The sequence below is a fragment of the Centroberyx gerrardi genome, chromosome 1 (genome assembly GCF_048128805.1).
Source record: "Centroberyx gerrardi isolate f3 chromosome 1, fCenGer3.hap1.cur.20231027, whole genome shotgun sequence".
NCBI lineage: Eukaryota > Metazoa > Chordata > Actinopteri > Beryciformes > Berycidae > Centroberyx > Centroberyx gerrardi.
The window spans coordinates 10,497,937-10,519,821 of record NC_135997.1 but is presented as its reverse complement, the minus strand read 5'-3'; the positions used below and the strand labels follow the sequence as shown (position 1 = coordinate 10,519,821).

The window sequence follows — 21,885 nt, the reverse complement described above, 5'->3', positions numbered from 1 at the left end:
ACAGGACACTGCAGGTCTTCTGAGGTAATATGTGAAAGACAATGACAAACGCACTCTCTGGATCTCTGTAAGACAGATACTGGACATGAGGGCACAATGCAAATGATTGTACTATTGTAGACATTGCAAGTCATTCCAGGCAGTCTGTCCACTGACTGTCTTACTCTCTTCTCTCTCATATTAAATATTCAAGATTACTTAATATAATATCTAATATTTCTGGTTAATTAATAGTGATTCCCTTTTCACAGGGATGCTGTGGCACAAGAGCTTTTCATAGAAATCTCTTATTCAGATTACATGATAATCTTAGTACACTACTGTAGCAGTGACCCATAGCAACTTTCACCAAAGCAATACCTTCAAACTCTAAAATGTTTCTGTAATGTAATGTGATGTAATCCTACATCTCGTCTAATTTACAATGGCTTGGCCACAGAAAAGTTTTCTTTTTTATAAATCACAGGAGATTGATCACAGTGGGATCCCCATTTAAGAAGAGCAAGTGCCCTCTGTCCCTCTTTACATCTTCTCCAGCGTGACTCATCTCTGCTCATCGCAGCTAAAGTTGTCCGATGAAATACCTGTTTCCTTTGATTCCCCGGATTAACCTGTGGACAATAGAGACTTTGCATTCCAGCCACCAGCCCCCGATCACCAGAGATGATTAGTGCCATAAGGCTTCTCTTCCCCTAAGAGGCTTATGTATCGTGGAGGGTTATTCATTTCTTCCTGTCTCTGGATATGCGGATTTATAAGCACAACTGTGAAGGGTGCTGGGTGAAGGGCAAAGGGTTCCCAAGAAGGCAAAATAGTAGAAAAAACAAGGAGAGGGGAAGCACTTGTAATGGAAAAGGGAAAGTATTTATTCAAGCTAACAGTCACACAGATAAAAATGGGCGCAAAATCCGTGGAACAGTAAATGTGGTTATACACAGGGATTAAAGTTTGTCTGTCACTATTTCTGTCGTTTGGATTCCAGAGAGACATTAGACTATATTACATCAGTCTAGACGCACGAAAGGGTGGGGTGTGTCTTCTCAAATATAGTGTTTGAGATGGCTAAAAACATACAGGCGAATGAAGGTGCCTGCACTGCCGGACTGATCCACTAATCACTTCCCATCCAAAATACTGACCCTATCCGGTTTAATTATCCATAGCTAACTATATACAATAACTGGTTACTGATTCCTTTCCAGATGGATACTTTTTTTAATTCTTGTTTTTAATGTGGGATATTCTTAAATCTGATTGCCATGCACATGTTGGCAGCCTTCATGATTTAACCCCACACTTCAGTTTGCTTCTTTTTTTTTTGTGCTGTGCTATGCTCCTGATGCATCTAATCCAATCCGACAGAGCCTCATGTTGTGAAAACAACAGTGAAACCTATAAGTATGCTTCAAACTTCTCGCATGTGTTTGTAATGGTGTGTGCTGGACAGTAACTTGGCACTTTTTACCTACCAGAGATGTGTAAAATTGCCCACACACAGATATAAGGTGAACCTGAGTGTAATGCCACTCACAGACTCGCAGGCAGACCCACCAGTTTGATTCGATTCGACCCATTGCACTGACAATTGGCAGGGACATTTAATTAATGGAGGAGTCACAACAGGCTGTGGTATGTTTAAATTGAATCACAGTTGAGCTTTGTTGCCTGTCTGGTGTTCAGATAGTGACCTGTTTGTTTAGTTGTTACATACTGTGTTCCAGTTTATTGGTAAAATTAATGTAATTTACATTAATCCTCTGAGATGGAGGATTTGTATCTGCTACTGTAGTTGATGTCTTTTGTATTCAGCTACTTAACCTGTATTCATCTACAATACCTAATTCAATCAGGAGAGATTAGGATGAATGCTCAAATGAAAAACTTTATTGAATGACAAGAAACATGATGGAAACTTTGGCGTAAGCTCCATGGAGGAACTCCTCCCATTCGTGAAGTTAGGAGTACATCTGGGATGGACGTAGGAATTAGGATGTCCCCCTGGGGAGTTCCCCTGGAGCCTGGACATTGGTGGTGATGGGGTGGTGGAGGGACGAAGGAAAGCACAGCGACTGGAATGACAGCAGCATACAGCATAGTTCTGTGAGTAGCACAATAGCATAGTAGGTGACGTGTTTATACTCCCCTCACTTGGACGATTGGCTCTCTGAAAAAGAGAGAGAAGTGACGGCTATCTCTGATTGGTTCTCTGGAAAAAAGAGGGAGAGTGTTTGCCAACTCTGATTGGGTAACGAGAAAGCATGAACGAATGAATGATTTAGGTAGCCTTCCTGATTGAAATTGTGTAATACTTCACTATCTATTGTAGTTACTTCTTATACAGTATACCAATGCTCAACACCACAACTGGAAAATAAACCATACAGTTTTTGAGGTAAACACAGTGAAATACTCAGTAATAAATATGTGTATTTGAATGTAATCAAGGTGTCAGGATGCATTAAATAACCTCTGAGCCGCTAGCTGGTGATTCTGTCTGTTTGACTGGCTATGTACTTGTACAGTGTAAAATACTGGTAATGGATCTTATTATTTACTGTTTGAGAAATTCTGGAGTATTATTTTTATATTGAAGTCAAAATCACTTTTGGAGGGAAAGAGTGATCATTTTCCAACAACAAAAATGCTTTTCTTTGTAAGAAAGGTAAAAACTTCTCAACTCTACTTGAAAGTGACTAGTATGATTGATTGATTGATTGAATAATACAACATACTGTTGATGAGAACAGGTTGTATCGTTCAATAACAGTAAAGTAATAGCAAGAGCAGGTGAATCAAACTTTTACTGACACCTTCCACTCTATCCATTGAGATTTACCTCTCCCCCTCCGTTCCAAAGTATTTTTTTTTTTTTACAATAAATCCATGTAGGGTTTGCTGGCCGTGTTTGCCCTTCAGCAATTCTCTGCTTCACATTTATAAAGTTACACATACTCACACAGGAAGCTGCCAATACAAAATTCCCCTACTTGGGGCCACTGAGCCAATTAGTGGTTTATGTGCACCCAATTTTCCCGGCTAGTCCTGGGATTTGAATCGATGACCTTCCACTCACATGCCTGCTTCTCTTCTCTCTCTCTTTAGGTAATCGCTGGTACAATTTACCAATGCTTGTGCATAAACCATTGAATCCTGCAGTGAGCTTGTAAATGTGAAGACAATAGCTAGACTTTTCACTAAGAAGCAGGAATTCAATGGGGAACCATGCCAAAAAAAGAAAAGTTTTAAGCAAGGTTTCTGTTCGACTTGAAACAGGTAAATGGATTTTGATTGAGACAAAAATTATGTGCAGCACTTTTAATTACATGAGTGGATATGGAGTTGGCTGAACTAGTGCCATATGGCAGATGAGCATTGGCCCTCACCAGCGGGAAAACCTGAGACCAAACGAGCCACGTCATGAGCACTTATCTCTGTGCCCACCTGTCCCGGTCTGCGTCTCTCGCTGTCCTTTATTCAACCTTGCTACCGATTCTACCTTGCCTCTCTGCCTGCATTTCTGTCTTTCGGTCTGTCAATCTGTATTTCTGTCTTTGAGTCTCTCTCTCCGTTTCTTTGCCTCGGGCTGTCAGGTTAGAAACCACAAACAGACGGAGCGCAGAAGGGATTAAAATGTTCCCTCTTTTTTTTCTTCTTATTCTCTCTTTCTCTTCTTCTTTCTCCATTGCCCTGAGTTTCCATTCTCTCTGTATCTCTCCCTTGCCCTCTTTCTCTGTTGATCTGTCTTTCTTACCCACTCTCATTTCCTTTGTATACTGTCATTTTGGAAAATTGCCATGAGGTTCTTATTCCAATAAGCTCACTATACTCTGCAGGTGATAAAGTCTTTGTGACTAAGTGTATGTGTGTGTATGTGCGTATTTTGTGTGAATAATCCTCCCTCTGCTCTGCCCACCTCCAAACATGCTTGCCCTGTCTATTGAGATGTGACAGATCACTGATAAGTATCAATCATAGGGAGCAGATGAGATAAATGATGATACATACATACATACATATATATATATATATATATATATATTTTTTTTTTTTTTTTCCTGAGTGGCAGTTGAACATTTTCTTCACCGAATTAGGTTAGCAGACTTCGAAACTCTCCCTGAAATGCATCAGTGGCTGATATTAATAAGGCAAGGACCACTCATCCAGCGCACCATTAACTTAATCTGACGCTACGCAGCCTTGTCGGTCCATATAGGGCATCTCCATTCTAAGCCTTTTATTCTCCTTTTTTGGGAGTGTATGTTGGTGTGTGAAGAGATTATCAAGGCTACTGGCGGGGGTAAAGGAATGCAACAGTTCTCTCGCCTTGATGTGCGCCTTACCTCAATAATGGGCAAGGCTTCTACCAGCGGGAGCATGTCACCGAGCCAAGGTGATTCAGATATGACTAGGACTTGTTAGTGCATGGACTAAACCAATGTGTTCAACATTTCACTTTGACATGCTTTTGATTCAAGAACACATTGGAGAGTAATTATATTCATTTTTTTTTATTTTTGTCAGACTGTGATGCTGAATTGGGCGCCAAAGGAGGGGAGACGGCTCACAGTGTAGAAGACGATAGCTGCACACCTGGTGTCTCTGATGCTCCACATGACTCCAGACTCATGACCAGGCAGTGCGGTTGGGTCCTCACGGATGCAGTGCTGCAGACACAATTGGTTCAATTAAAAGACATACATTTTATTTGAAATAAGAACCTCACTGACAGAAATGTTAAAAAAAATGTAACATTTGCACTATCATAGATTACAGCTTACCAATTATTTTACAAATGACGCATCACATCCAAATGCTGTTGCAGCCCAGCAGCGTTTGCTTGAATGTTTGGTTGGGGATCAGGGTCATCAGGGCTCATATCAGGAGGGAGGGGGAGACTTTGTGCCATATTGTGCAGCACAGCACCTGCCTTATAATGGAGCACACCTTTGTTGGGTTATAGAGAAGCCTTTCCCCTGAAGAGTCGAGGCATCGGCATCATTTTTTAAAAAGCCCAATGGTGTGTACTGAACTGGCTCGCCTGCGTAACTCGTAGTAGCGCGTCTTCAGGGAGGAGCCACTGTCACCTGAGGGTTGACATAATGGTTAAGTAGCCTGGTATGGTTCAATATAGACACAAAGATATGGATTAGGGTCACAACACACATCATTGCAAGTTTAATTATCTCACCAAGAAGCCAACCATCACGCAGTTCTCCAGCTTGCGGTCTGTTTCCCACACTGCTGTGTGTGAGAATAAACGAATCGTGGGTTGATCCAGGCATGTGAGCAAATATATTGGTCACAGTAATTTTCGCATCACAGACAATTTGGGCATCGATGGAGTGAAAAAACACTTCCACCGATGGTGCCTTTATGGCAATATGAGTTCAGCTGAACGCAATGATTACATTTGGAAAACTGGACATCGTTGCAAATTGCACTTTGATGTTGGCCTGGAAACCTAATGTATCTAGTAGTCAACTAATTTTACCATCCCAAACGGCTGGCATGATGCGGCTTAATGACAATTGAGTTATGCCAGACCGGTCAGCCAGCTCTCTTTGAAAAGAGAAAACCAGTTGAAGTTAATGCTGACAAAGATAATAGAATGGTTCCTTTTGGTTTCTTTTGGTTGGTCTGTCTAAGCAAGGCCCAGTTAAGAACAACTGCTTAACATCTAAATCGGCTCATAAACCATCATCATCATAGACCAAAAATTCTTGTGGTCCCTGAACACTCGTTCTCTCCGAAGTCTACCATTGGTTTTTCTTCAAAGCCGCCATTGTCACCATTATGCACATATTTATAGCTCAGTGAAAATTAATCATAATTATGAACTCCTTGAATTTGCTCCTGCAAATTGTTGCGATCCAATTATGTAACTTAGGACTAATTTTATTGCCAATACAAAATAATTTTGTTTTTCACACTTAAGTGCAGACTAAAGCAAGAAATAGCTTTTTTTAATCACTATGTTCCTCTGATCTGTCAATAACATAACTACATGAAACTGAAAATTGATAATAACTGTTGTGAATTGATTGATGAAGTTGTCATTATAAAGCATTTTAGGCAATTTCATCATCTTGCAGTTGTCATATCCCTCGCCTCTAAACGGTAAGCATGGGGTAAAGTATGCATGGAGGTGCGCACATTCTCACATCATGTTTGTTTTTTATAAATCCCAAAATCTGCATGTAGAAAGGTGTAAACAGCATTTGGAGCTGTTTTTGTGCACATGCACCGTTCATACATGAGGCCCCAGTCTCTGACAGTATCTGCACTTAGGAACAAGTGAGGATAATTAGTCCTTGATTACCATGCGAGCCTGGCAGGGCGAAGCAGTACAACTCCACTACAGTAATATTCTATAATTATGCATCACTGCTAGAAGTTTATACATGCAATTAGACCTATTTCAGTTACCAGCTAGACAGAAGTCAGGTTTTATTGCAGAATACAGGATTCATGTTTCACGTTTTAAATTTCAGCCTGGTATTTTAATGTATTTTGACCATCTGAATTACTCACTAGTTAGAATCTCCATTCCAGAGGAGTTCAGATTAAGAAGGGTTTCTCTTGTAATTTAAGCAGAGTGAAAATGAATTTTCTTGTGTTGACTTACTTATGTTTCTATTTTTTTCATGTAGTTTGATTGTAGTCTTTTTCAACTATCTATATCTTTTTTGAATGTGAATCATAGTGAAAAAACACAGTTCCCAGAAATAGGATATGACATGGTTACAGATTGTATTAGATGGTTTTGTATGGTTATGAATGTGAAGTGGAGTTTAAAGGAACTCCTTTTTTGTCGTTTGCTTCTCTTTTTTCCATTGTCAGTTAACACTCATATAACTGATAATGTGATAATGTGGGCTCTACTGTAGCAGGGAGACTAAGCATGGCTGCATTTCATCAGTTCAGATTTCAAGCTGTACCTAATCAGGCCATGTAGCCCTTGCCAGAGCTTTGCCACTTTATTCGTGTGCTTGCTGTAGGCAAAGCACACTGCTGTTTTTCTCCTCCTACAGTTTTTACGCTACAGAGACATATGATACATCAAAATGAGCGGCTCATTGAAGAGAGGTGCCACTATCTTTTTTATTCTTTTTGTTTCAGTTTAATTGCGATTTTTTGGCCCCATAGACATGAATGGGGAAATGATCAAACTTGGACGTTTTACTGCGAGATGCTACATACTACAGACTTGAAGTTTTGAACAATGATTGGAAATGGTGTCCAAGTTTGTCAAATAAACATTTCCCAAATCTCCCTGATGGGGGCGCTGTAATTAAAGGTCCAACATATAAGGCCTTAACTCCCATACCATAAGTCTGATTGATGCAAAACTGTATGTACTGTACACATATTCTCTGGAGTTTGCTCTCCAAATTTGCCATTTGGACTATCAAAGTTAGTTTTTCATCTATCACCACCAAACTTGGTACAATGCCAAAGGGGCTTGAGATACACTTTCAAACCAATTTCCAGCAAAATCAGATCAACAATATGGTTGCTATCAACCAGTGAAATTTGTGATGGGCGTGGCCTAACACACTCCCAGCCATATGCCATTCTCAAATCAGCCAATAGAGGGTGCCACAAAGGCCAAAAAACTGTATTTCCTAAATCCGGATGGTGAATTTGCATGTAATTTGGTACACATGTTCTAGGAAGACCATGCACTAATCAGAATATAACGGTTGGTCCTGATTGGTCAAAGTGGACGTGGCCTATAACATAATTACATAACAGCTCGTTGATGAAAATGCATTTACAAAATCAGTATTAAAGTTGACAACCTTGTCATCATATCATCATCAACATATCATCATCAACATATGCACCAAACAATTGAGACTGGTCGCTTTGTTAGCAAACACATTTTCTTCAGAAAACCTAATCTACTTCAGCAGGCTATATGATTGTATACTATGATGACTTACTGATTGACTGTACATTCTTCAGTGAGGAAAATATACAAACCAGTATTTTTGCTCCTCTGAGGTCTATTTGGAAAAGAACGATCTGTAAAATTACACATGTGAGACATGTTCAATGTAATGCCAGATAGGCTAACCACTTGACATTAAAACAGTCAAAAGAGATATATTAAAATGCATGAGGATGATGCATATACAAATCGTTTGGGTTGTTTTTGCTCTACTTCTGATGGGGGGCGTCAAAGGTTCTGTAATTTAAGTATTCCATGTTTAAAAAGCAACAGCCTTTCATTTATTCCTTGCAATATGTTGGTTATTAAAAAAAAATAGCCAGCCCTAACAAGCCTCAATAACTAAAGAACATCTGAGATGAGATTAAAAGGAGAATGATGAATCGGAAGACAGCAAGAAAGAGTTCAGACCTTTAGGGAGCAAATTAAACTGAGGCTCAATGAACTTTCCTTAGTGAACAGAGAAACAGAATGAGCAAACAAAAAGTATAATCTATAGAATACATTTATTTGCTTGCAGTTAATTAAATCATGGCTTTGAAATCCAAATGACTTATCAGAGTTTGACTGAAAAATAATCATTACGTTTCTCTTTAGTAGTTTCTCTGTCAGACTTATGCAACAGTGGTTTCTTTGAGGGGCCTTGCAGCTCTGTTCTATATCACCCTGGAGAAAGGAGAGGGATAAAAAGAGTAGGGAGAGTAGAGAGGAGAGGGGAGGGGGGGCCCATGGTCTGTAAACCCGAGCACTCTGTCTCTCTGAAAACACAGATGCTGATGTTCCCAGCTAGAGTTGCTGTCAGCTAGCCAGAGAGCATTATTTGATTAGAACAACTACTGCACTTGTTAGTTCCCTTTGAGAAATTCATCTCCTGCTCCTCAGCACACACATGCATGCACACACAAGCAGAGTACATCGTTCCAGATCAACCACTGGTACATGTGGATGTTCAGTGTACAGTACATTCAATGCTCCAAGGAAAGGCTGGTGGACGCACATTTCAAACAACTGCCTTAATTTTCTAATGTTTTAAAGGGGGAATTTGTCACTGCAGAGAGAAGTTTGTGAAATAAACTGAGGTTTTTGGGTGGGAAACATTCTAAGTTAAGGTAGGAAGAGTGTAACATTTTCTGATTATTTTGAAAAGGTTCTGACATTTATAACTGGCATAGGCGTTTTTCTCAGTATGTGTGTGCATGTCTGTGGGGAGATTTATTGGTGCTAAGGGTGTCGAGTCGGGTGTGTGTGTGGGGGGGGTTATGCCCCCAGGAGGATTTGTGACCCGACGGGGCTGATTTAGGCGTATTGTGCACCCCCTGCTTTTACAGGAGGCCACAATATCATTGTCAGATCGTTTCATTGTCATCAGCTTCATATTCCCGAAGTGTTTTTTTTTATAAAACAGATTAATATTAATGCATTGACCAAAACTCAGGACTCAAATGGTACTTAGGGGTGAACCACATTGTTTAGCTACTGTTCAAGAACTATATTGCTGTTTTTTTTTTTATTAGTTAAAAATAAAAGATCTAGTGAGCGTTGAACCTAATGCATTTTAGCTCATTTAAAATCACTGTAAAGCACAGAGTTTATAGCTTAACACTTAACTTCACTTTGTAGTTTCATGCACCTATAACATCAAGTTAGAACATTCTTCAATCAACTTCATGTCCACTTTCCATAAACTTTTGCTCATCACACACAATAGCATCAAAATTGATAGTGACATTAACATTCAGTCATAGGTGACTGGAATTTTTGGCTTATGAAGAATATAGGTTATCTGACCCCCCCCCCCCCCCCCCCCCAAAAAAAAAAAATAAAAAATAAAAATGGTCGAGTGGCCCCATTGAATACTAGACACTCTTCCCTAATCTTTCTTTTATTTATCTCTTTCTTTTTCTATCTCTCTCTGAAACACGCACAAGCACACACGCACACACACACACACACACACACACACACACACACACACACACACACACACACACACATACTGTATTTCTGCACTGGATTAAGTGTCCGAAGTGAAAAAAATATGTCACTGGCTCAGAAACATTCCTCTTGATGTGAGGAGTGTTATGTTGCATTACATCCTTTCTGGCAAGTATGTGAGTTTCCTCAGCCTTGTTAAACAAAACCTTCTTTTTCTATGGTGAATCACAAAGAAATCTAACATGGTGGCAGCGGGGTTTGATTCTCCAGCAAGTCTCTTGAGAGTGGTAGATGCTACATAACCTTTTTCTATAGCTGGTCTCAACACATGATGGCCCTCTCACTTCATAAAACACATACAAATGTTCAAAAAGAAGAAGCAGAAGAAAAAAAACCAAACAGATTACACATTATGAACACTAACTGAGTAACAATAGTGTCTGTGATTGTGGCCCAGAACAGATGCAAGCAATCATTTGAACAATGCCTTGGAGAAGTGGGTCATGTTTTCTGTCATTGTTGCAGTAGGCTCTGTAAAGATGTGATGGCCTTTGAATGCAGCCGATCTATACTAGGAGGCTTAGTCAAGGCTCTCTGCACATGGGCTTGTGTGGGCATCAGTATAGTCTGGGTGATACACTTTCACTATGGGATAAATGTTAAGTCTTAAACACAAAAATCCCATTGTTTGTGCTGATATAGCAATTACATAATATTTTGCATCCATATCATCATCACCAAATATATGCATAGATCTTCCAGTATGTAGTGTAATTGTACTGTAATTTAGTGACAGAGTGAATTTTCTCAAAAAATTATACAGCTGAAAACCATAGATTATGTAAACCATCGTGGTAGAAATTAGCCTACTCTCGGAAGCATTAACCCTGAAGCATAATTATTGGTGTATTAATATGTTTGGTTCTAGTAGCCATGGGAACAGAGATTATTGAAATAACATCATCCAAATGAACTGCCTCAAGGGGGGAATTGTATTCCAGTCAGTGGCGGAGCAGGACTGTATTAAATTGTCAGCCATTGTGGTGGGAAAATATTAGAGTTGCTCAGAAATACATTGCTGCAATGAATTCCATGGAAGCCTCTCTCTGTTTTGCTGGGATGAAATTGGATGAAATTGAGAGCAAAAATTGGGGCGGTGGAATAAAGGAAATTAGTAACATAATCCACAGCAGGATCAAAAGGGTGCGATTGGATTATATTCTGTTGCATCACAGCAAGTGAAAGATGTTTTAGATCAAAGGCAGTGATTTTCAGTGGGAGAATATGGAGATGCATTATTGAGGCTGTTGAACAAAGTGTGTGTGTGTGTGGGGGGGGTATTTGGTGTCATAACTTGGGAAATGTAGCCTCTCCTGTTCACTGGACCTGTGTAACCCAACCTGGGCCCCTCATTGTGTCTGTATTTGTTTGATTTCAAGGCAGGGACATTACAATAAAGCCAATCTGGAAATGGGATCGGGCTGTGACTGATTGTAATTACTTGCTGTCTACACCATTAAGAATTTAATGTAATTTCAGATAGACTTTCCTGGAGAGGGAGAGAGAGAGAGAGAGAGAGAGAGAGGGAGAGAGAGAGAGAGAGAGAGAGAGAGAGAGAGAGAGAGAGAGAGAGAGAGAGAGAGAGAGAGAGAGAGAGAGGCAATGGTTGGACTGGATGCACAGTCTACCTGTATGTGTTTATTCTGCTAAAAAAGAAAAAAGTCTACAAGCTACTTGCAAAAATTGATTTGGAAGCCAGTTTTACTTGATTAACAGTGAATGCATGCATCTCTATATATGATCTCCTAATGGTCTGATGATGTGTCTCATCTACTCTTGGGATGTGAATGTAATCCCTATCAGTGTCTGAGAAGGAACACCTCCTGTTAAGGATAATGACGATGATTTGTGCGTGGAGTGCAGAACACTAACCCCAGGGGTCACCAGGAGTTCAAAGGGCATAACCTGATTTGTGCTAAGTGACTCGTACATTCTCCATTCTGCCCTGGGTTGAAGATACAGGACAGTCAGACTAGCATAATTACAACTAGCCCAGGATTATTGGGAGGTGATCAGTCATGTGGAAAAACTGTGGTGTGTCTCGGTCTCGGTGACCCCCTTTCCAGCTGCTTGTGGTATGGAAAACTCAAACGGGGATTCATGTAATGAGTCAGAGACAGACTTATCTAAATTAAACAGCTGAAGAGTTTCAGCTAAAGGTCCAAAGTTAGGGTTAAAAGCCATCTGTAGGACCATGTTGCATAGCAGAATGTGTAGATCAACTAGCAGTTTGGTATAATAGGATCTTGACCTCAATACTTGACTGTACAAAGCAAGTTGCTAGAGCTTGTGATGTAGCCAACAGATTTCAATTCGTGTTTAGCAGTAAAATCCAGAGAGTTGCATCGCCTATCGCTAAGATTTTAATATATTTTAATGAACAAATTGAAAGTGTGTTGGTTTTCATGGTCAACCAATGTATATCAAAGTAAACTGTATAAAAATGTAGCTGTAATTGAGACCACTGAATTTTGTAACCAATAAAATAAAAAGAAATGACGTTAACAACAACTAACAAATGCACCCATCGTATACCATTTGTCTGAAATGTCACTTTTGCATTTAGAATTACATATCATATTGTTTAAACAATATTATCTGCACCCTGTGCAGAAGAAATGCAATGTCATGATCAAACCTTACAAGTTATTAACCAGAACCACTGTTTGTTATTGCACAAAGAAGCATACTCCATCATCATAACAGCTGGGATTACGCCATAATATACCTGAAAGGCTTGTGTTACTGTTGTGTGCTTACTGTCTCAGTAACTGCTGCATATAGCTCATTGTAGCTGAGGGAAAGCGTCTGATTGAAACAGCTGGGCGGGTGAACGAGAAAGCTGACACAATTATACAGTTATTGCTGTAATTAATCATATGCTGTAATTGTTTACTCAGTGTAAAAACTAATGTAGAGGTGTTCAGAAGTCATCTTAAGTTCTATGCCAGTTGGCAGCAAGTAACCATTGCCTGGGCAGCTGATTGATTTGTTGTACAATAGTGGCAATGGAATGCATCACCCAGACCCAGGGCAATATTGATTCTTAAAGGAAAGTGATTCTGTTTGATAAATGGTAAGGTCGGATCATGACATAGGACTTGCCAGAGGTGCAACATTTGAAACTATTCCCATAGAACTAGAGCAGGAAAGTTGAGATTTTTTAATAGAATAGACTTGTCAAAGATATATATATATATATATATATATATGTATATATATATATATATATTTACATATGTATGCACTGCCCGTCAAAAGTTTGGGGACACCTAGCTTTGGAAATGTTTAATAAATAAGCATGTTTTCTTTGTCGGTTTGCAATACCTTAACCCCATCAAAGACTAACTAGGTTTAGTTTGAGAGAAAAAAATCATACATGCAAATATTTTTGATGATAACACTAAAACAATTAAACTATACGTTCATCAAAAAAACCTCCTTAGCAGCTGTAACTGCTGCGCACGCTTTCTTCAGGTGAACAGTCAGTTTTTTCCAGGCGTTCCTCAGAGACGCTCTGCCTCTGCAGGACTTCCCAGAGGTTTGTGGCTGGTTGGAAGGCAAAACCTTCTCTTCATATCAAAGAAGCTGAGTGTTGAATAAATATATCCAAAGTATTAGTAAATAGCTATTTTATGTTAACAAAAACATTGCAGGCATTTTTTCCTTACTTCTTCATTGAAAAATAAAATCTAGTACTTTGAAACTTTAAAAAAGGTAAGGTGTCCCCAAACCTGACGGGCAGTGTATATATATGGAAAATTATAAGCACACTGAAAGCATCACAACAATATTCACAAATATGCATTGATCTTTGATTAATACTAAATCCAAATTGATCATTTGTATAACTGAATTAAGCTGCTGCAGGAGCACAATGTTGGAAAGTAATTTGTTGATTAAATAGACTCTTCTACCAAATCCCATGAAACCTCAAATGTTTATCTTGATTTGTAATAAGATCATAAATAAAAGCAAAGTCAAAGAAGATATAAAGAATAAAAAACCCACTGTAACACAAGACAGGAGGCTGCACTGACTTACTGAACTTCCTTGATTCTGTTTATCACCCTGCTTAGTGAAAGCATCTGTTAAATACACAGAAACACACAGGTGCACACACAGGTGCACACACACACACACACACACACACACACACACACACACACACACACACACACACACACACACACACACACAACAGAGAAACATTTAAGTTAGGTCTAAGAATGCTTACAGGTCCTGTGGGCTGTTTGGTGTTTGAACCTGACCAAGATGTTTAATCATTCTCTTTGGCTGACTGTTCCTCCAAGTAATTAGTGCTAGTCATCATATTTCAGCAACACTAGCCAGTTATAGTCCTGTGGCATAAGGCAAATGAAATCTCTATCATAAATTATGATAAATTCTTAGTTATTTTGACAGACGTTATTATCTAAGGTATTGTTGCCAGACTTGGAAAACACTGTATATGGATTACCTCAACCTATTTGCAGTATGCACAGATCCAGCAGAGTTGACTACTGAGGGTTACACTGAGCTGTTTCTTCCCCTCAGGGGATCTGTGTTTACGTGACATGCAGCAGTCCTGAAATACTAATGATGACTTAAAGAGCTCCTTAAAGAAGTTTTCTCAGCACAGATTCCTGTTTTGTTGGCCGAACCCAGACTGGTTTTTGATGAAGAAAGAAATGACATACAATACAATAGGGAGTTCCTGAGTAGGGAGTGTGCATGGTTAACATGATTACACATACAGTCCTGGAGCATTTCTGTCTCAACAACTTTCACTCACAAACATGGAGGCTACCGTATTACATGCTATTACAGAGCGTAAAAACAACAGCTTTGTCAAGCAGACAGCACTAAGTGTTCATCAGGGAGAGGAGAAAGCATAAAAAAAAAGAGAGGAGAGAGCATCAAAGGCAGTTTCATGTGATATTTCACAAAGTTGTGAAATAGCATCACTCTCAACAAAACCAGTGCTACAGTCGTAGCCAATACCACTCAAGAAAGGTGAGAAACTTTGCATAGACTAAGTAGATTTGATATAGTTTAGCGGTTAGGGAAATGGTCTTGACAGGAGCAGTTTGATCTACAAGTCGGCACACCTTTTTTTCGTTCTAGGTGTGACTTGGGGTGTTACCTCACCAGCCCTGGTCTACGCAGGTGATGATAACAGCAATGCAGGCTTTTGATCTTCAAAGCTTTCAACTTGATAAGGTGGTTGTATTTGATCTGAGAAGCCCCTCAGTCTGTCTGTCTGTCTGTCTGTCTGTCTGTCTGCCTGTCTGTCTGTCTGCCTGTCTGCCCATCTTTCTGTCTAGCCTCTGAATCAAAAGGTGCATTTCAAAATACAATTTAGATTTATCTGAATCTGACTAGGAATATAATTATCCATATATTATTGATGATGGTCACATTTGCTTTTTTTTGTTTTTTTGATGACATTCTCTTTCTAATTCTGTTATGTGATCAAATATATGCATGCAAATTTATGAACACATTTAAAAATATATACATGGTGATATCATTACAGTGAGAATCCAATGTGTTATAAAAATAAAGCACTTTTAATAATTATTGGTGATTTTCTTTCATAAACAATTCACATTTTTTTCACAGACACATAGAGCATTGCATGTTTGTATAAAGGAGGGTGATGTAACTTGAAGCAGTTTTGTGAAGTCTCAAGACAAAGAAGACAATTTGGACACAAAATTCTAGAGATTCAATATGATGAAAATATGTGACTCCTGGCTATACTGGGATGGCATTGAAAGGTTTTACATACATCATCATATGGTTATGGTACTGTAAGCCTACACAGATAGCAGGGCATCTAGGTTACCAACCATGGCTCTCAAACATCATAGAGAATAATTTGAATGGGCATTTGTGCATAGTGCGTTAGTATATACAGCAGAACTGCCAATAGAACTGGATTGTAGAGTTTAACTTTGGATTTAGATGTACATTGACACAGTAAGCTTTCCAAATATAACAGGATTAGGACATTGAAACTGAACAGTGGTTCTCAACTGGCTTTCCACTGCCGAATATATGAACTTCATCATTAAAGTCACACTATTAAATGAACTAAGAATGCTTGAGGGCCTTTGCTGAACCAACAGATTTTGCAATTTGTGGCATTTACTTCATGAAAAACTGTGAAAATTAAAATTGGTAGAATTGTATTTTGCTAAGCCAACCCCCCCCCCCAAAAAAAAACAAAAAAAAAAACAACCTCCATGACATGCACATACATAGTTCCTTTACATATACCTGATGTAAAACGTTTGGATCCCAGATGTATCCAACAATTGAATTCATTTTCTATGCTATTCCTAGTTGTGACAGGTAGTGTAGACAGATATCTTTTTGTGATCCAAGCATATAAGACCAAATAAATGTGTTGTAAACTTGTCAAGGAAACATTGGTTGTGCCTTAAACGGTCTTCTTTTTCCTTATCATGCCAAGGTAAAGATTTTATATAAAGTTATAAAACATTTCGTACAATATTTACACAGGACTTCAGATTGAGTCATCCTCATTGAGTTGCTCTCATCACTATGTAATAAGGCTGTTATTACTGCAATGCCAATACTCAATTTACACCTCACCTTGGTTTATTTTTGGTCATACTGTTGGTATTAGAAAGGTAGAATAATAAATGATGCTATGTGCCCATTTAAATTAAAAGAAAATCCTACTGCTGACATATTGACATTTCAACCTAATTACAGTACATTGCATAACCACAATAATAACAATCATATTACCAAGGCAAAAAGAGCAACTTCATGTAAGAACTATACTCGTCACAGTGAGCAATGTAAACATTCATGTAAACAGTGGTGGTGTGAGGATGTGTGGGGCATTGAGTGTCAGATGTTTGAGATCTGCCTGAGCTTTCTGTCCACAACCTGCATTGAGTCACTATTCATTTTTAAAGGTATCTCAACCTCCAGTCTTTTCTTTCTGGGCTTTTTAAGCCTCTTACAGCACATGTAAGATGTCAGTGTAATAACTATGACGAACAGCCCCAGACAGATGACTGAGAGAGCAATGAGGACAGGCTGGCAGGGGAACAGCTCATACCTCTCAGGCCTCTCTGTCAGCTGGCCAATGTACCAGGGCCTCTCCTCTACCTCAATGTCAGCCTCTCTGGTCAGCAGACTTTGGATGTAGCTCTCGTTGCTAACTGTTTCATTGACAAAGAAGTTAACCATGACCGTTGAGTGAAGGGGTTCTGGCTGACCATGATCACTGACCTTCACCAGAAGGCTGTAGAGGCCCCGATTGCTGAGCTCCCTCTTTAATGTGATATTCCCTGTTTCTGGGTCAATGGCAAATGAACCTGGCTCGCCACCTTTCCTCTTAATGATGCTATAGGCGATTACAGCATTCATGCCTGTATCCTTATCCACAGCGTAAACCTCTGTGATCGATGTTCCTGGTAGAGTACTGGGTAGTACTAGCATGTAGGACTGATTGGACTGGGGAAACAGAACAATGGGCGGGTTGTCGTTAACATCCAATAGCAGCACCGTCACCATGGTAACGCAGGAGAGTGCAGGCTCGCCACCGTCGACTGCCTCAATCCACAGCTGGTATGTCCCCTGCTGCTCGCGGTCCAGTGGCGTCTTGGCCCGTAGCGCGCCGCGGCCTGTGTCTATCATGAAGATATCACTGCCGTTGAGGATAGAAAGTGCCACCCAGCCGTTTTCTCCAGCATCGGCATCTGTCACAGAGAGGACCCCAATCTCACCGTACCCCGGGAAGTTCTCTGGCACAAAAAAAGTAAAGTCCTTATTGATGAAGCGTGGACTGTTGTCATTGCGGTCTTGCACTGTCACCACCACAGTAGCGATTGACTCCTTCCTGGGTGTTCCCTGGTCCACCGCCCTCACTATAAACCGATATGTCTCTTTCTCCTCACGGTCCAGTGATGTGGCCACAGTCAGGACACCTGTCACACGGTCCACAACAAAGATGCCAGGGGCGTCACCTCCCAGGAGGTAGATGACTTCCCCACGGCTTTCAGTGTCCTGGTCTGTGGCTTGGAGTTGGGTTAGGAAGGTATTTGGGGGATTGTTCTCCTCCACAGATATTTCCACCAGAGAGTGCTGAAACACCGGTGCATTATCATTCTCATCCAACACCTGCACCTTGAGGAAGGTCTTGATGACAAGTCCTTGGGTGTTCTTGGCAACCACTATTAACTCATACTCTTGTGTCTTCTCATAGTCCAAGGGCTCAGTGGTCTCCAGTAGGTACTCATTCTTGAACAGCTTGTAGGGGGCTAGCCTGAATGGGCCAAACCCCTCCAAATGACAGTCCACCCTTTGGTTCATATCGATGTTTTTGATAGTAAAAAAAGCAATTGGAGAAAATGCTGGCTCAGATTCCTTCATTGTCACGACTCCATCTTTTTCTGCTGCAATGTACCGTGGTATGACAGCAGGGGGGCCTGTAACAACTTTGATGATACGGAAAGTAACAGTGGCAACGGCAGGTATACAGCCGGGGCCATTGGCCAGGGCAGTGAGTTTGTAGAACTTGGTTGTGCCAATGTCTATTTTCCCTGCTAGCTTGATCACTCCTGTGATTCTGTCCAAATGGAACAAGCTCCTGGTGTCCCTTGGCACACGTTCACTGTAAGCATAGCTGATCTGGGCATTAGCACCGAGGTCAGGGTCAAAAGCATGCAGTCGTGCCAAATGTGCCCCTTTGGTGGTATTCCCATACAGAGTGACATTAATTTGTGACTCTGTGAACTGGGGGCAGTTATCGTTCACATCTGTGATAACTATTTTTAAAGTAGCCGTGCCAAGAAGAGGAGGGGTCCCTCCATCCTCTGCAATAATATCTGTTATGTACTCAGCCTGTGTCTCTCTGTCCAGCGCTTCTGTCACAATGAGAAAGGGAGTCAGCTCACCTCCCTCATTCTCCTCCACATCCAGCGTGAACTTGCCAAAGTCGTTAACCAGCCAGTAGGTCTGCACTCCATGAGGACCTAGGTCTGGGTCAACTGCTGACTGCTCCACTGCATAACGAGCATTGATTGGTGCATTTTCTGGGACAGACACACAAATTTCCTCCACAGGGAACCGCGGCCTGTTGTCGTTCACATCCTCAATAGAAATCTTAACTTTGACAAGCTGAAAGTACTGCTGAGGCAACACAAACACATCCAGCGAGAGGACACATCCTTGTCCCTCCGAGATATCAGGGCAGAGGGTCTCCCTGTCAATCTCTGTAGCAGATGTATAAAGCTCCCCCGTGGTATTATTTAGGTTCACATACTGTTCACTGACCTTCTTTTGTGGCAGACTGAATAAAAAGGGGGGATCAACAGTGAAATCCAAATTTAAGTCTACTCCAATGGCCCCTATGAAGGTCCCCCTCGGTAATCCTTCCTTTATCTTATAGAGGAGCTCTTTTGCTTGGCTGAAATTTGCAAAACAGGAGAAAGGGCTGGTGTAAAGCAAGAGGATGCACAAACCCTGTAATATAGGATAATTAAAGATAATACAGTTTAATAAAGGAGTTGCAGCATAGTGTTCAACAATGGAATGAAGCTTTAAAAAATGAAGTATTTTTGATGTGATAAACATTCAACTAAGGAAAGACAAACCTATGACTATTGTTTATGAATATAATACTTCAGTCTCAAACATTGTATAATAATAACAGGACAATTGAACATCTAACACAATACTACTGATGTTCCTAGTTAGTTTTATAATAGCAGTTACTATGCTCCTTAGACACTCATGTAAAAGCTCTTTGCACTTTTTTTTTTTTACATAATATCTATTAAACCAGAATTACAATAAAACTTACCCATATTCCTCCTCTTTTTATAAGGCTGGGGGTTTTGTTGTTGAGCATTTTTATGTCCTTGTCCAACACTTTGTACCTATAGCAGGAAGAGTGACATTTTAAGTAGCCCAGGCATTTTGAGTGTTGAGCAGCGTAGACCTCTGCTGAGTGCTTTGCCTTATTGCTATCTGACTTGAACAAGCCATTCATCCCAGTGTTGGCTCAGGACACTCCCACCATATGCAAATCAGTCCCTCATGCTAGCCAATGAGAGCTGATGGCTACTGGGAAATCAGTTTTAGTGTGCAGCTTACCCATAGGCATACACCTATACACTTTCTCTACACACCCATGCTGCTGGCTGTTAATAGTATGCTGCGGTCACAAGCAACAATGCACAGCTTGTTTTCCTCCAGCAGAGTCAAGGGCATAAGATCACTGTAGCTCAACTGTAGGCAACACAAAGTGAGCTTAAAATAAGGAGATGAGAGATAAGCATAGAGAGGTAAAATATCTACAGCCTACAGATTACTGTAATCCTGTATTAGTTAAAAACAGGGTTCAGAATAAATTACAGCAACAGTAATAACAGCATTATGACATGGAAGTATACAAAGAATTGCAGATAGATAGATAGATAGATAGATAGATAGATAGATAGATAGATAGGAATATTACCTCTTTGCAAGTTAAAGTTCAAGTTCAAGTTCAAGTTTATTGTCATTCATCCACATACAACGAAATGTCGTTCCTCACGGACCAAGGTGCTAACACACAAAAGATAAAAAATAAAAGATAGCATATTCACAAACATCATACAAAGCACACATTTTAACTGAATATACAAGCCTCCATCGCTCATCACTTTACAAACATTGCAAACATAAGCAAATCATAAGCTTTAAAAAATAATTTGTGCATGATTAACCCTGCAAAAATGAGAGCGAAAAATTATTTTCAATCCAATGAAATGACCATGAACAAAGCCAGTTGTGAGCTGATCTTGGCACGGTAACTGATGCTACGGTCCGACTCTGGATTGGGCCTTTAACTAAATCAACCCTCTAATCCCCATGTGTTCTAAATGCTGAGCCAGCTGTTTGCTGGGATTGGAAGCATACTGCTCAGAGAGATTGTATGATTGAAGTTCTCTGGAAAAAGAAGGATTGAGACAGTCACACACACTCATTTTCTCTGTCTGTAAGTCTTGTTTGAGTTAGATCTTTGCTTTGCTGTCATTGCTCCAGCATCATATGGGTCTGGTGCTTAGACAGTACCAGGGCTGGCAATTGACAGTGTCACGCATCCCTTTCATGTCCTTCATTGTGTGGTGAAAATATAGAGATTTCAGTCAAATTCTGGTACATTAATATGAAACAAATATAGTTTGAAAGAGTTTGTCAAGCTTTCTGTTAACATATTTGTTGGCACAATAGGTTGGTAGTCTTTGGAGTGTGGGAAAGGAATAGGGGAAATCAGAGCCATTTTTAGAGCTGCCCCGAGGTGTGGAGGTTTTGAGGTGTTTGGCTGTTGATCATCTGGCGAGGGGAGTCAGCCCAGAGAATGTACTATAAATGGCTCAGCAGAAATAGCCTTGTTGCCAAAACGTGATTACTCATGAAACTGAGCTGCTCTCTGACACCTACAAATGGGCAACTTTAAACAATTTCTACACAAACTTTAATATAGTGCTGCTCTATGGCTATGTCATACATGTTGGATTTTATATAAATGTTTATATCTTTAGGAGTATGCGCATTAAACTACACAATTCAGTTTTTTAAGATACCATCCATAATGTATTCATCCATATAAATTTTGATTATATCCACATATGTTCTTGAAGGATTTGACTAGTAGATGGAAAATATTTTTTGGAACTTCCTTACTCCATCGTACAGAAGTGGATAATATACATTGTTTTTGGAGCACCTATGGTCTAATTTGTGTTTTTGTTTTTCTCATGAGGTTTGACCTTTGCCAAAACAAAAAATAGTTATTGCTGTTTACCTTTATAGAGTCTAGACAAGATCAAGACATGGGACACATTATTGCCAGGTGTAAAGGGGCCACAGATTTTACCACACTGAATTTCCCAAGGAAAAAT

At 40.0% G+C, this 21,885-nt stretch overlaps 1 protein-coding gene across 1 annotated transcript; it reads right to left on the bottom strand.

Annotated features, from left to right (window-relative positions):
• Nucleotides 1–15,501: 15,501 nt before the first annotated feature.
• pcdh20 (protocadherin 20) lies at nucleotides 15,502–19,932 on the bottom strand. Its single transcript, XM_071912603.2, has 2 exons — nucleotides 19,800–19,932; nucleotides 15,502–19,459 (listed from the first exon to the last, which is right to left on the bottom strand). Exons 1-2 carry the CDS (start codon nucleotides 19,845–19,847, stop codon nucleotides 16,838–16,840), a joined length of 2,670 nt encoding a protein of 889 aa, XP_071768704.1. The 5' UTR covers nucleotides 19,848–19,932; the 3' UTR covers nucleotides 15,502–16,837.
• Nucleotides 19,933–21,885: the final 1,953 nt, after the last annotated feature.